This window comes from Limulus polyphemus, unplaced genomic scaffold, assembly GCF_000517525.1.
Source record: "Limulus polyphemus unplaced genomic scaffold, Limulus_polyphemus-2.1.2 Scaffold3208, whole genome shotgun sequence".
Classification (NCBI taxonomy): Eukaryota; Metazoa; Arthropoda; class Merostomata; order Xiphosura; family Limulidae; genus Limulus; species Limulus polyphemus.
In genome coordinates, this window is record NW_013668818.1 from 9,313 (window position 1) to 24,297 (window position 14,985).

General features: G+C 32.1%; 1 protein-coding gene across 2 annotated transcripts in view; it reads right to left on the reverse strand.

The window, feature by feature from the left end:
- Positions 1-1,697: 1,697 nt before the first annotated feature.
- Positions 1,698-14,985, reverse strand: part of LOC106468899 (ADP-ribosylation factor-like protein 5B) — a 26,136-nt gene continuing 12,848 nt past the window's right edge. For both annotated transcript variants that reach the window (XM_013929348.2, XM_022397262.1), the window contains exons 3-7: positions 11,943-12,003; positions 10,888-11,035; positions 6,341-6,424; positions 4,685-4,836; positions 1,698-3,461 (exon numbers count right to left, since the gene is read on the reverse strand). In XM_013929348.2, the coding sequence (XP_013784802.1) occupies positions 3,410-3,461; positions 4,685-4,836; positions 6,341-6,424; positions 10,888-11,035; positions 11,943-12,003 (497 nt within the window). In that variant the 3' untranslated portion in view covers positions 1,698-3,409. The remainder of the gene's footprint in view (positions 3,462-4,684; positions 4,837-6,340; positions 6,425-10,887; positions 11,036-11,942; positions 12,004-14,985) is intronic.

Here is a 14,985-nt window from a genome sequence, read left to right on the forward strand (position 1 = left end):
CTTTCAAAAAGTTGATGACTCTACATGTTTCTCCGTAGATAGGCCTGAATAAAATGTTTTTAATTGTGTACCAGTTTTAACGTTGAATATTATTTATGATTTTGAGCATGGAATTTTTGCAAGCTGTACACCATATATGGCACACTCGCATTCAACTGCCAGAGAGAGAACATACTCTATGTGAAATCAGCAGTCGATGAGTCGAAGACTTCAAAAACGAAAAAATTGTTTGTCTTTTAAACTTCTTCAACCTTATGAATGAAGAACCTTCAGCAACCTACCTAATTTAGCATTTGTTTTATTATTAACGTGTTGTCTTGTGGGAAACTGATAGATATTATTGCAGAAAAACTGTAATGAAACAAATCTGTATCTACTAAAAGCCTTAGTTTAAGAAACAAAATATTTTTCTATTATAAACAAAGACTTCAAGTGTAAAATTTTGGGAAATTTCTCAGTTTACTAATAAAAAATGACATCACATAATTATTACAGGTATCTTTTGTTTGGCTATTTAAGTTAGTAAGTTACAAGTTAAAAAGTTTTAAGGACATAACCTTAGCAAAGAATATTTTGAAACAGATTTTGCTTTCAGTACCAGTCAAAAAAAAAAAGTTTAACTTGTTTTATTATCAATATATAAAATAACAAATATGCAGTTATGTAGTTGTGAATTATAGTCAAAAATTTCAGTGACACTTCTTGCACCTTGTGATAGTGACCATATACCCGATTGTGGGCAGTTAGGAAACAAAGTGTGAAATCTAAGCAATCCATTGCAAATGTTACTTTATTTAATAATGAAATAAGGTAAAAAACTAGCTGCCAGACAAATGACTTCATTATATAAAACTCGTATATAGAAGGTAAAAGCTCGGGTAACATTCTTGGTACTTCTACTAGTATACATGTTTTTCCTGATGTTGTCAGAATGGATTTTCTTTTTAATTACATTTCTCTGGTTTAAGTCTATTCAGTTTTTATAACTTATAAAAAAAGAATTAACTTAACTACATATTAATATAAATACAACCAAATAAACAAAACTAATGAATGAGATTAATATAGTGTAGGTAGGTATGGCTAACCCTGTATGATGTACAAAGGTAGTCTAAGAGACCTTGATTACCCACTGTACACCATTTTATTGCTGCAAAAAATAAAATAAAGACAAAAAAAAAAGAGAGACTCGGATAATTATATAAGCTCGTGACTTAAAACTTCGTTTGAGACCTAATAAACTGCAACTGTTTTCTGCAGACAAATCTAATATTTAATAAAGACACTAAAAAAATATGTATATAAAAATGTATGCCATTCAATATTTAAAACCAATTGTGTATTAATCAATTCTGTTCTTGTTTCCATGTAGGAAAAGAACTGTTGAGGACTTGATTAAAAAATTTAGCTAAATGTCTAAAGAACATTTAACTCTACAAAATAACCAGATATTTTTGGTACTAATTATTATAAATCTTTGTTGTTTATTGTTTAATATTCGTAATGGTCCTTGGTTCTCTTATTAATTAATTCTTTCCAACTGTCTTACTTCAAAGTACTGGTTTAAAAAAAAAAGAATAAAGAGCATTGAGGAGACTGGTGATGAAATAACTAACCAAATACCTTGCAGAAGATATCTGAAATTGATAACAGAATTCCTTTACCAGAAATCTAACGTTTTTAATTTACAGATCATAAAAAAATTATTTTTTGTACGAGTTATAAACTATGTATTTCATTCATTAAATCTGGATGGTATACACAGGTAATTTGTTTTACAATTAGACTGTCATGTAGGTTTGTTTTTTAAATTAAGGTTATCAAAAATTTTAACTTAATACAATGATTTTTTTCCCCTCTTTGTTCATGGTTTTTTTTTATTTTGCCCATATTTACAAACAATTTTCCCACAAATGTTTTTCATATCTTTCTTGTTGTGTGCACTAGCAAGTATTTTATAAGCAAATAAAATGCTTTATCAGTAAAAAAAACTGTAGGTAGACGTACTCGTTATCATCTAAAGCTCAGTCCAGCAATTGTCAGAATGTACTTATTTTGGCAATCATTACAGACAGCCTTTAGTATATAAGTTGGACCACAGTGTAAATTGTGACAGGCCAACACTTGAACTCACTTTAAAATTTTATAGCAAACTTAGTTTGTGACATTTTTCAAATCCTAATTAAGTATTTTAAAATCTGTCTCACAATATTAAAAAAAAAGAGTGGAAAAAAAAACACCACAACACTTTTTACATTGGATGCCACTTCATTAATGATCTGTCATGAAATTTTAGTATCACAAAATAAATATATTTATTTTATTTAAGGAAACAAAAATTTATTTAGAAAAACTAATCCTTTCAATTTTATAATAATTTTCTAGATTTGCAAAACTGATAGTACAAACATACATACTCGCTTGAAATAAGAAAACTCTTACAAAGCTTAATCTTATATATCATGTGTTAAAAGGAACATATTAAAAAGACACTACTATTTCAGCAACTTTGTTTGGAAGAAACAAATACATAGTATACATTTTGTTTTGGATAAAGTGACAACCAGTTGAGGAATGTTCCTTATTACAAATGAATTTTTCCACCAAAAACTTGGATATTTAAAAAAAACAAAAGTTGATTCACATGAATGTTAGTAAAACTAACAATTCTTCAGACTTTCACTACTTAAATAATTAAACAGTTTTCACAAAAACTGCTGATGTAATAGGTCTTATACAAAAGAAATACAAGTTGAGTCCACATACTTCATAACTGCTTATAAATTTAAGCGAAACAGAAGAGACTGGGTAAAGTTTTCCCACAAATTCCTGTAGTTGTCAACATTCACAGTTCAAAAGTAGAAAAAAAATCTACTTTACTGGGGATATGATGCTCCTCATATCCTCGAATGAAGATCACACTTTTACCACATCACAAGAAGAGTAATGGATTCATTTCTGATTAACAAACAAATTTCTTCAAGAAGTATATCGTACAAAGAAACAAGTTGTGTACATATATATAGAGAGGGTTCATACAATTGTATTTCATGCTGTATTTTTCTTTTTATCTTGGGAGTTCCTGTGTACAACACAAATGTGGGTACAGTGAAACAGTTGGACATAATGGTTACTCTTCATAACTTGTACAGGTTTAGAAAAGCAACCTGTCACACTAAACTTGCTTGTTCTTTAGTTTGTTATTCCAACACATTCTAAAAATATATTTAAACATAGAGTTACTATAAAGCAGAAGTCATTTCTGCACAGGTGTTTTGTCACAATACATCTGTCCAAACACCAAATGTTTATTTATTCCTGCATCTGTGTCACAGCATGATACTATGGTCAGAATAGGGTGGTGTTCAAAATACCGTACATCACAATATCATACCTAGGTGCTACAGTGTCATTTCTTACATTTCAGCTGGTAATAAATCCATTCAAGACCTTGATATAATCTGTTAATAAAAGAATACTGTTTTTAGTAAAAAATTACACTGATTTCATTATGCAGAAATCAAATAACTTTTATATGTTTCTTTCACGCGTGAATCCTAATACACTTTAAAAAAAATAATGAAAAATATTTTAAACATTACAAAATCTTTTAAAATAACTTATTATTATTCCAACACATTTGTAACATAAAATATGACACATACTAATTTGACAAAACTATTACCATCTTATAAAAATTGAAGGAAAAAACTTACAGTTTACCCAAAAAATATAAACATTACTCACTTGACAAAACACTTACCAGATTATCAGAAAACAGCTATAAAAAACATTTCAAAATTGTTAATTAATTTTCTTAAATTGTGTGTTTTTTTTAATATATCAAAGCTGCATCAGGCTATCTGCTGCGTCCACTGAGGGGGAATTGAACCCCTGTTTTTAGCATTGTAAATCCATAGGCTTATAGCTGTCTGACTTAAAGGGTAATAAAATTAGATTTAACTGGATCAGTTTAATGTCAAATCAGTTTAAAATAAAAATGTGTAGGAACAGATTCACAATCCAAAGAGCATCAGAAACATGAAAACAACTAGTGAGAGAAAACAATCGTTAAGGCTAACTAATTATGGAGACATAGCAGATCTTTATATCAGTGACTGTCGAAAAGAAGAAAATTTTTCTTTCTTTACATTATTTTATGTCTAATACAGCAGTTATATTTAGCCTCTAGCAATCACTGCACATAACAACAAAAACAAGAGAACCCAGCTAAGAGAGAAGTACTGTTGTTGAAAATATTGTACCTCTTTAAATTTTTTTTTTTCTGTAAATTTAGGTATTACATGTTGATTGTTAGTGACAAGCTCAGCTAAAACCTTAACATACATTTTTCACTATCTGCAGGAAATCAAAACAAAATCAAGTTTAGCTTGTACAATTGTTTGAGATTTCAGTAGCCTACTTTGTTGTAAGTGTTCTGTTTTGCATGCTTTTAACTAACTGGCATAACATAAAGAAGTAAGCAGTGCATACTTGAAAGTTAATATATACAAGTTCAATTATTTATTTTTATCATTTCAGTATAAGTTATACTTTCTATACAACTTTACTTTTGTAGCAAATTGATTAAGACATTCTCTAGAAGGCATTTATAACCTGGCAAACAAAGATTCCTTTCTCAGATACACTCGGACAGTATTCTACTCATAGAATCTTAACTCACCCTTCTCCCGTAAGAGCACAGCATGCTTGTATTTGCCATCTATGTTTCTTTAAAGACGTAAGTTTCAATTGTTCTGAGATTTCTGCTGGTGTCATACAACCTTTAAGATCCTGTTTGTTAGCGTACACTAATACAGATGTCTTGTTAAGATCCTATTAAAATAAAGAAATAAATATTTTTTCTTAAAGTTGGTGTGACTATTACGTTAGTTTTATTTATGCTTAAAAATATTTACCAACTATTTACTTAAGTATATTTCTCTTACACAGTCCACTAGCTTCTTCCCTTCATTCACTGGCGAACCTACAGGTTGAGGCACAGTTACGTATACACACAAAATATTGTCCAGCTTGCATGATATTTGAATATTTTAGTTTTACAGAAATATAAGTACAAGTCCCAGCCAGGGTTTTCCAGTTCTCATGTTTTGTAGACAGGGAACAATGGCACACAGACTGGAACCACAGCATAAGAGAAATCTGATCATCAACATTGGGCTAACTCTACCAATGAGATGCAGACCACATTTAGGAGGACCAGCCAGTATCTACCAGGAACACGTGGAGCATACATTCCAGTAACAAAGAAAACTTACCCAGGGCTTACATTTTATGCCTATAGAAATAAAATGTCCAAGTATCATCCAAATTTGACAGTATTTCAATTAGATATATAACTGTGTAATACAACACGTATCAACAATTAAAAAATGAAGGCCTCATTAAATAAATCTAAATAAATGTAATATTTCCATAAAGATTTAATTTTAATGCTTGGTAAGCAAATCCTTTACAGTATAGGTTCTGTTACATTCAGCATAAGTTTAATACACTAAATATATGAAATTTGGTGCTTTTCATTTTATCAAGTTTTTAAAATCTTCTACTGATAACAACCGTGTTTTTAAAAATATATCTGTACTTGATTAGTTCTTAAATTTTAAATACACTGATAATAAGAAATTATTAATAAGTAATTTTTTTTAAATGACTAAACTATGGATTTGCCTATACTTATTTTATCAAGAGCAAAAACACACAAAGTCAGAACAACTTTCTAAATTTAAGTAATCTAAAAACTCTTCCATACTGATAGTAAAATGAAAAGATATTGTAGGATTACGTAGTTCCTGTCAGATGATTTCATAAGAAACCAAATTCCAACATGTGTTTAAACTGTACAACACCCAGCAAGAACCTCTGATCTTGAACGTATCACTTAAGAGTATCTGTAAATATAAATTGTACAACACCCAGCAAGAACCCCTGATCTTGAACGTATCACTTAAGAGTATCTGCAAATTCCAACATGTGTTTAAATTGTACAACACCTAGCAAGAACTTCTGATCTTGAACGTATCACTTAAGAGTATCTGTAAATCCCAACATGTGTTTAAATTGTACAACACCCAGCAAGAACTTCTGATCTTAAATGTATAAATTAAGAGTATTTGTAAATTCCAACATGTGTTTAAATTGTACAACACCCAGCAAGAACTTCTGATCTTAAACGTATCACTTAAGAGTATCTGTAAATTCAAACATGTGTTTAAATTGTACAACACCCAGCAAGAACCTCTGATCTTAAATGTATCGCTTAAGAGTATCTGTATCCAGTACAATATTTCTAATTCAAATAAATCCTCTTTGTACTCACCTCGTGATTTAACATTTTCCATAGTTCTTCTTTTGTAACTGGTAACCTCTCCCTGTCTGTACTATCCACTACAACTATAAGAAACTGACAGAAAAATAAACCCGTTAATCTACCTTTGTCCTTGAGAAATTATTTGTAGGGTTACCTAACTTATATATGTCTGATGCCGGGAGATTTACACATGATCTTTCTAATCTATTGGCTGCCACTTAAAAACCTTGTATAGAGCACTTAATTCCACTAAGGTATCTCCAGCTTAAACAGAAAACGTTGCACTTACATCTACAAATAATACAAAGTTGATAAGTGTCATTACTACCACAGCTGAATGAGTAGAAAACATATATATCACATGTAGATAAAATCTTTAGGCATGTTGATAAGATATAGAAGTCTTATCAGTTATAACAATTCATTTTACACACAGTAAGCTCATAAGCCAACAACAATGTTTACACACATGCTAACTTGTAATCTACTCCAAGCTCTATACTGTGTTGTAGGTTTCTGCACTTTTATAGTAGTGAACACTACTGAAACATCTTTGAAACAAGGTCAACTATAATTTCCTATTGTGTGACTAAAAAACAAAAAACTAGTATATTGAGAGTGCTGTTGATACTGAAGATTCGTTTACAAACATTACATACATAGAATCAATGGTTAGTCCCCTAACAGTCTGTCTAAACATACAGTACAAGTGTTCAGTTTCTGAATAAAGAATAAATTATAACAGTGTAACATTATGTAGCTAAGGTAATAACAAACACTTGCACATCACCAGTGCAGCATATTTTGTTAGTAACAAATTTACAACAGTTAACTTTTCTTCTTACTTCCTAATAATGTGTAAAATATTCATATACAGATGGAAAACATTTTGTTTTGATGCTGCTCTTAAAACGATAGTTTGAGTACTTCCTAGGAATGTTTCTTAGATAATTTATACGTTAAAAAAACAATATAAACAAATTTATTTTGTGCAGTTAAGAAGCTACACTATTTTTTTTATAGTAAATTTCCAGTTATAGATTGTTGGAGCCATGAAGCTTTTTGTGTGGTGGGGCTGGGGGAGGGGGGATGCTGAATTAATTTTTATTCTAAATAAACAATAAGTAATTATGTTGAATTAATTAAATGATACAGTATGTTGAAAGATATTATTGTTTTTACTACGACACTGTTTTCCAATCACCATGCTAAAATTATAAGTTGGGGAGGCCTCAAACTTTTTTTTTATTCACGTCAAGGGAGTCTCAGACTAAGAGAGCTTGGGAACCACTGTTCCAAATAATAATACATGACTTCATGTTAAAAAGCAAAGGCCACTAAATGTCAAACTATTAATGATTAACAAAATAATTTATCCTTGATTATTAACTACTTTCTATATCATCATAATTTTTTTCTTTTATAATGCTTTACTGTCTGTTTGCTCCATTTCATTAGATAAAACATTAAGCACATCAAACTTTTGCACTGAAATTTTATAGCATTAAAGTTAACAATTTCCTTAATTGAAAATGTATTTCTGACAGATACTCACTTCCATACACAAACAGCTAAAATTCATGAGAAATTGCACTACTGCATGATACATCGTCAAAACCCTCCACCAAAAGGAGTGCAACAACACACCTCCTTGCATAAATGCAACCTCTACATTTACAGGCAAAGTATTTCATTCTTTGACAAGGTCCCAAATAAAGATGCACCAGGAAAGAGGGGAGGATGGGTGGGAACATGTATAGAGGCGAATATCTATTGGAAATACATTTTCAATTAAGGAAAATGTTAGCTTCTGGTACGAGAACTCACCTCCTTACAAAGAAAGCTAGAATCCCACATTAAGATGGTGGAGGGGCCGGTGCAAAAGTTAACTAGATGAGCTCCCTTCAACAAGTGTCTGAAGGAAGCCCAGGGGCTCCATTAGGGGCACACCCATGAGAAACTGTATCTCATCTCATCCAGGGTATATTCTTCACCTGTGAGCAGGACTAGAAGTGAAAGGCTTATATGGTGTCACAAGGATGGACAAAATAGGTAAATAACCATCAGAGTACTCGCACACAAGACGTCTGATGGCAAAAAAGTGTAGCGAGGTTGGGGCTTGTTTAGATTGCAACTGTTGGTGCACACCTCCTCAACCATCAGTCTCTACAAATCAACACCAACTGTGAGAGAAGGGCACTTGTGGTAAGTATCTGTGCACAGCTCTTCTACCACCAGAAACTTTGGGTCCCTCAACAGTCATGGGAGGAGGGCACTTCAAAACCCTATTTTTAAAAGCCAACAAGTGCTAGCCAGAGAAGTGGGCAGGTGCACAACTCTATTGCTGGCTTTTTCCATGATAGTTCACAGAATGGGTAGTCTGATTCAGACTATTGAATATATTATAGTATTACCATGAGTAAAACTCCAGTGGTCTTGAGGAACACCCTATCTAGCAGTGGGAACTGATTGGGTCAGGGTGGATGGTTTGAGAGCTTTCTGTTATCCTGGCTTGATGCAGAGTTTTGGACAAGTATACCCTATAAGGTAACATAAGCTGCCTAGTGGCATCCAAAAGTAGAAGAACAGTAGGCAAAGAATAAGTAAATGAATACTCACACCCATTACAGTTGTAGGGTTAATTGAACAATGGCTGTTGGTGGAGATAGTTTAATATAAAATGAATAATTATGGGGTAGTCCACCTGACAGCCTGTAGAAAAGTGGGGAAAAGCTGAAGAAAGAAGACTCGAGATAGCATACAAACACCACCATCGGAAGGGCATAGACAAGATGTATGAGCTGGTAGATCCAATCCATAATGGGGAAAGGAAAGAGGGCCCGGGTTAAGGAGGTGACCCAGTTAAGAAAGGAACTCCAAGAAGGAAGTGTGTGACAAAACGTTGTGTGGCCTGGAGAGGACAAGAGCATCTGTCCTGAACAGAAATAACACCAAAAAAGAAATAAAAGGAGAGGACATTGGAAGAAAGGAATGACCACCAAGGGCAAAGAAATAGAAAAAAGTAGGAATGAGAAAGTGAGATGAAACATGGATGTAGAAATGTATACAAAGGCAAGTAGGGATAGGACATGTGTCCAGGGAGAGCAGAAACATCTGTTACAGATTCTATGGGACCCAGATAAGAGCATGAAGAACCACAATGATAATCCAATCAGGCAAGAACTTCTTAGATTGTTTGTAACAGTGAGTAATATTTGTATGCATATCAGAAGAAACAAGAATTCACGTTAATCTGTGAATTCATATTGAAAGGTTGAAAATACAAAGTTGTTGAAGTAAATTACTTCAACAAGTCTCAGCAAAAATATACACATCTAAGCGTAACCATGTCAAGGAATAGATTGAAATATTTAGCATGAATGTAGAGGATGCATTTGTGCAAGGAGGTGTCACACTCCTATTGGTGGAAGGTTTTGCAGTAGTGCAATTTAACATGAATTTTAGGTGGGAGTTTTCACGAGCATGGTGGCATGCAAGTCTCTCGGGTGGATTAGCATGATTTCAAGAGGAAAATAGCTTTCTGTGTACGGAAGTGAGTGATCATTACGGGTATTCTCCCAATGACAAGACTACATCAAGAAGTAATTGTAATACACAGGCTATGAATTTAACAAAATATTGATTTTAATCTGTTCTATTTTGTTAAAATGGATTATTTTAGTACAATTGGTATCAACAAGGCAGAACTGAATACAAGTTGAACTAAATAACTTGATTTCTATTACTTATACAAGTGCTTTAAATGAGTTTTTTTTTTAACTTTCCATAATGCTGGATAAAGGTGTGCATGTCAATAAACTTGGAATCAAAATGTAGTTTATATTTCAATTTTTATATTATTAACTATTAAATCTTCCCTAATACAGCTTTCAGTATGTCAAACTAATTAGAGGCACAATATATATATATATATATATAATAACAAGCAGGAATATAAAACTTGTACTTATCTTCTCAATTTACTGAAATATCAATAAATTTGTCAAGCCACAGGTTTCAAAGCAACTGTCTTATCACATGTACTTACCTAATGGAGCATAACCTACTCTACATAAAGCTTATTACAGTTTTTTTTGGTGGGCATAAGTAGATAGTTGGTTGGTCTTATATTCTTTTCCTGTAATAATTTTTGTTCACCTATGAGCAGTTAATGAAGTTCTTTTTTTTGTGTGGGGGGGGGGCAAAAAAGAAAATTCTGATATTCATTTAGGTAGTCCTAGAAGTTACTCAAAAGAAATATGAAACTATAAGATGAAGAGAAGTATTTTTATTTGTAACATGAAATCCCATTTCACTCAAACTGACTCAATAAAGCTTCTTAACTTCATTGAAAACTCTTTGGTGAAAAACATCAGGTTATTTTGTGTAAAAAAAGACCGTTAATGTTTATGTGAAGAGACACTTAGTACATTCAGAGTTATGGTTACAAGGTACTTTCAAGGTGAGTCATGTTGATAAACTTCCTACTGAAAGTGTCACTACAACCCATTTCCTCTTTCCTTCTTAAAACAAGGCTTATCAACTAACTGTCTCACCTCTGCGTGGTTGTAGTAAGTATTCCATGCAGCACGAAGCGATTCCTGCCCTCCCAAGTCCCACATGATGAAATGGACATTTTTCCATACAACCTCTTCCACATTGCTACCAATTGTTGGAGAAGTATGAACAACTTCTTTCATTAAGCTGAATAAATAAGAAATATTTATTTGAGATGTTCAAGAAACAGGATAAATGAACTATTCTTAAACTTTTAAAAAATGCATTTCTTTATGTATGTATACCTTAATTTCACACTTCTGAGAGACAATAATAAAAAATATAATATTCAACATAACATAAATTCTGAAAGTTTTTAGGAGATAGTATCATCAACTTAGAAGTAAAAAACTTGAGTGTACATTTAAATTCAATAAGCCCTAACCCTAAAAAATTTCTTATTCATATTGAATGATCCTGTAATAAATGCATTACATGCAAAAACAAAACAAAAAAATACAGTAAATCTAGCAAAGAGAAGTTAAACAAAAAGGCACAGGTACAAATAAAATGAAAAACTAAACAAGAAACCTTTCAGCAAATCAAGCAGAGAAAACTGCTAAATCCGTTTACCATAAATACGGCTGTATGGCTGTAAATGAATACCAGCTCAGCTCAGATTAATGCTTTATTCTAAGGTTTCAGGCTAGAATCCTATTAAAAATAACCATTATCAGGACTACATCTGAAGACAGTGGCAGATTTAGCATAACAAACAGTCTTAAACTACAGTAGTTATTATTAGGTACGATTTAGCACAAATATAGCTGACTGACATACACTAAGGTAAAAAATGCCCATCAGTCAACTACATGTAGTTATTTGCAATTATTAAGGTCTTGAATTTTTTTTAAAAAAAGTTATATGTACTTGTTAGGAAAGACGAACATTTTAAAACTGTTTAGTTATACATTACAAATTTTCAGAAATTATGAAAAATAAAAAAAAGTATTGAATTTGAACAATATTGAAACCTTAATATATATTTCCTTAAATTCAAAGCAATAAAAATATATAGATGTATATATAACCACTATTTAAAATATTCACTCACAACTGATATAGAATTGTTGTTTTCCCTGCATTATCCAGGCCCACAATAACAACTTTGTGCTCTAGAAAAAAATAATATAATGTGCTATAAATAACTATTGCTAGTACAGGTACAATAGAATAGCAACACATCTCACGAAGTAAATTGTTTTGTCAAATGAAACAACCTCACAACAAACAAAAGAAATGAAGTATACAAATCTCAACATTTTTTCTAAACACAAAAACATTGCTATTTCTTACTGAGGTCGAAAATTACTCATAAAATATGGTTGAAATACTAAAAAACAGAGAATATTAGCAACTGTTTAAGAGACAATAGTTTTAAAAGCTGTTAATCCTGCCACAAGTTGACTCGAGGTGTAATACCACTCTTTACACTCATTTTAATTTTCGGTCAGCTTATACAGTTTAGCAATACATTTGCAAAAAAAAACAAAAAAACTGCTAGTATCAGTTGGAAATTATGTGTTGAATATATATATATATTTAATAGTTTAAGAACAGTAGTGTAGAAAGGGTTGTGGGGGTGCTTGACTAGACATGCAGATTTTACGACAGAGGGGGTCTGGGACCATGCCCCCAAGAAAATTAACATAATATAATATAATTTACAGTTCCTATACAAGTCAAATATGTAAAAGTGGGGGTGGTACAGCACCCCTGGTTCCGACACCTCTGAAGAACACTTTGTGAATGACACTAAATGATTAGCTACAAAAAAGATATTTCAAAATAAAAAATAAAAAATTGCTCATAAAATTGCCACTTTGCACTATGATTATTAGACTTAATTTTGAATATACTGTTGAAGAAATACAACAAAAATTTAAGTTCGAATTATGTTGAGTGGGAAAAAGCTGCGGGTATCTTTATCAGTTGCCGCAGGGTAGTAGTAAGCAAATATATTCCAACCATGAATTTTATATGCCATTTTTTAGCATTAACAGCTTTGTAAGATATGATCTTTGTTTGACTCTGATAATATAAACATATTTCCTTCAAACTAAAGATCAGGAAAGTTAATTGAAGTAAACTAAATAAATATAATAATAATAATAAACCATTTGTTATTAATAAATTACAAATCTAACTTTGTTGAGTAATAACTTAATCTTGTTCACACTGAAATAATTGTTCTTCAAGCAAACTGTTCATATAAATAGTCTAGACCATGTCCATCCTATCCCAGCTGAGTCTTGGTATAGTGTGGAGCGACATATTATTACATTCTTCTTTACTCTTACTCATAAGTTATTGTAAATTGACAAGGAGGAAAATACAAATAACAACAATAAGCAAGAAGAAAGACACCCATAGCTCAGCCACATTCACCTGTCTTGTAAGTCTCTCTGAAAAATACAGATACAAACAACAACGATAAGCAGGAAGAAAGACACACAGCTCAGCCATATGCCCCTGTCTTGTAAGTCTCTCTGAAAAACACAGATATGTTAACAGTATAAAGTCAGAAGACTGTTCAGAAGCCACAGCAGAACTACCAAATGATCCAACAGCATCCCCTGTCAATGTGGATTCCAATACATTGGAGAAACAAAAATGCCAACAAAAGTTAGAATGCATAAAATAACACCTACAAGAGTCTGCAATACCGATCTATCTATTATAGCCCACCATGTCAAAGAGTTTGTTTGTTATTAAGCGCAAAGCTACACAATCTGTGCTTTTTAGCGTTATAAGTCCGCAGACTTACGCTGTGCCACTGGAGAATCGTGCCAGAGAGAGGAAACCATACGATGAACTAGAATAATAAGAAAATAACTGGATACTAGTCACACTCACGAGAAAAATAAGACAAGCTTTCTATAGCCTCCTGATTAATAAACAGTCAACCTGGCAAAAAGTCGGCAAAACATAAATATACACTATTGAAAGCAATCATATAAAATGACTTGATTCAGTATGTTTTATTTTATGATACGGTGCAACTTGTACGTTCTTACTCTTCGTGGAGAAAAAGTATTTTCAGAACATATCACACGTGATTCATCGTGACGTTTACTACAATAAAAAGAATCATTTGGACTCTTATCTGCGTCATACCCGCACACGTACATCTCATTATGACGTCAATCTGGCACGGTGCCGAAGGAACGGGATAACCAACATGTGCATTTCACCCTGCAACTAGTTGAAACCGAAAACAGCCACGCATTTTTAATTTCTCGTATGCAGCAATATTATTAAAAGTGTCCTATTTCTGATTAAAAACTTGTATATTTTTAGCAGTAAACGAATACAATACGAAGGAAAACGTGACCAACAATCACGACTTTTAACGTACAGTTAAAAGTAAATGTAATTTAACAGAGCAGAGAAGTAAATTTATATTCCGTTTCAACAATTCAACTGTCGAAGTTTGACCATTAGTTGAATGTTTGGCGATTTTTGCTATCCTTAGCTCCTTATAACAATGACTTATCGTGAAAAGCTATATTTTTGAATTTCAATTGTTACGTGATGTCATTATATTACATTTGACAATGTCACATAATATTGACTTAACCTGGGGGAAGGGAACAAGTATCATGAACCCACAGGAAATAAAAGTATAAAATAATTAGTTAATGTAAATTGACTACCGCCATTCAAAATTTAAACACATAATAAGAGTAACATATTTTTCCTCGAGGAGATTAAATAGGCCTACGTACGGATAGGTACTACTCTACTTTTAGATAGCTGTTAGCTTGTTTCAGTTGAGATACTGGATGATCTGTAAGGTTCGATGATCTACAAATTATACGTAACTATCGTTGCAAAAAACAACAAACAAAAATTGTACATTGTTCAGACTGGTTTCAGTACAAATGTGTCACGTTACTTAGACTTCAAATTTGATGACGAAGAACTTTGAGACTAATAATGGTTGGAGGCGGCTTGAATGGGTAATGAAGAAAAACTTTGATATAAGTTTAACGTAACAGCAAATGTACAACGTTTCGACAAGGTTTTGTCATTAAAAAAACATAAAGTTGTGGCGTGCGTGAATCAGTTTTACGTAGATAAAAATAAAGATCGTC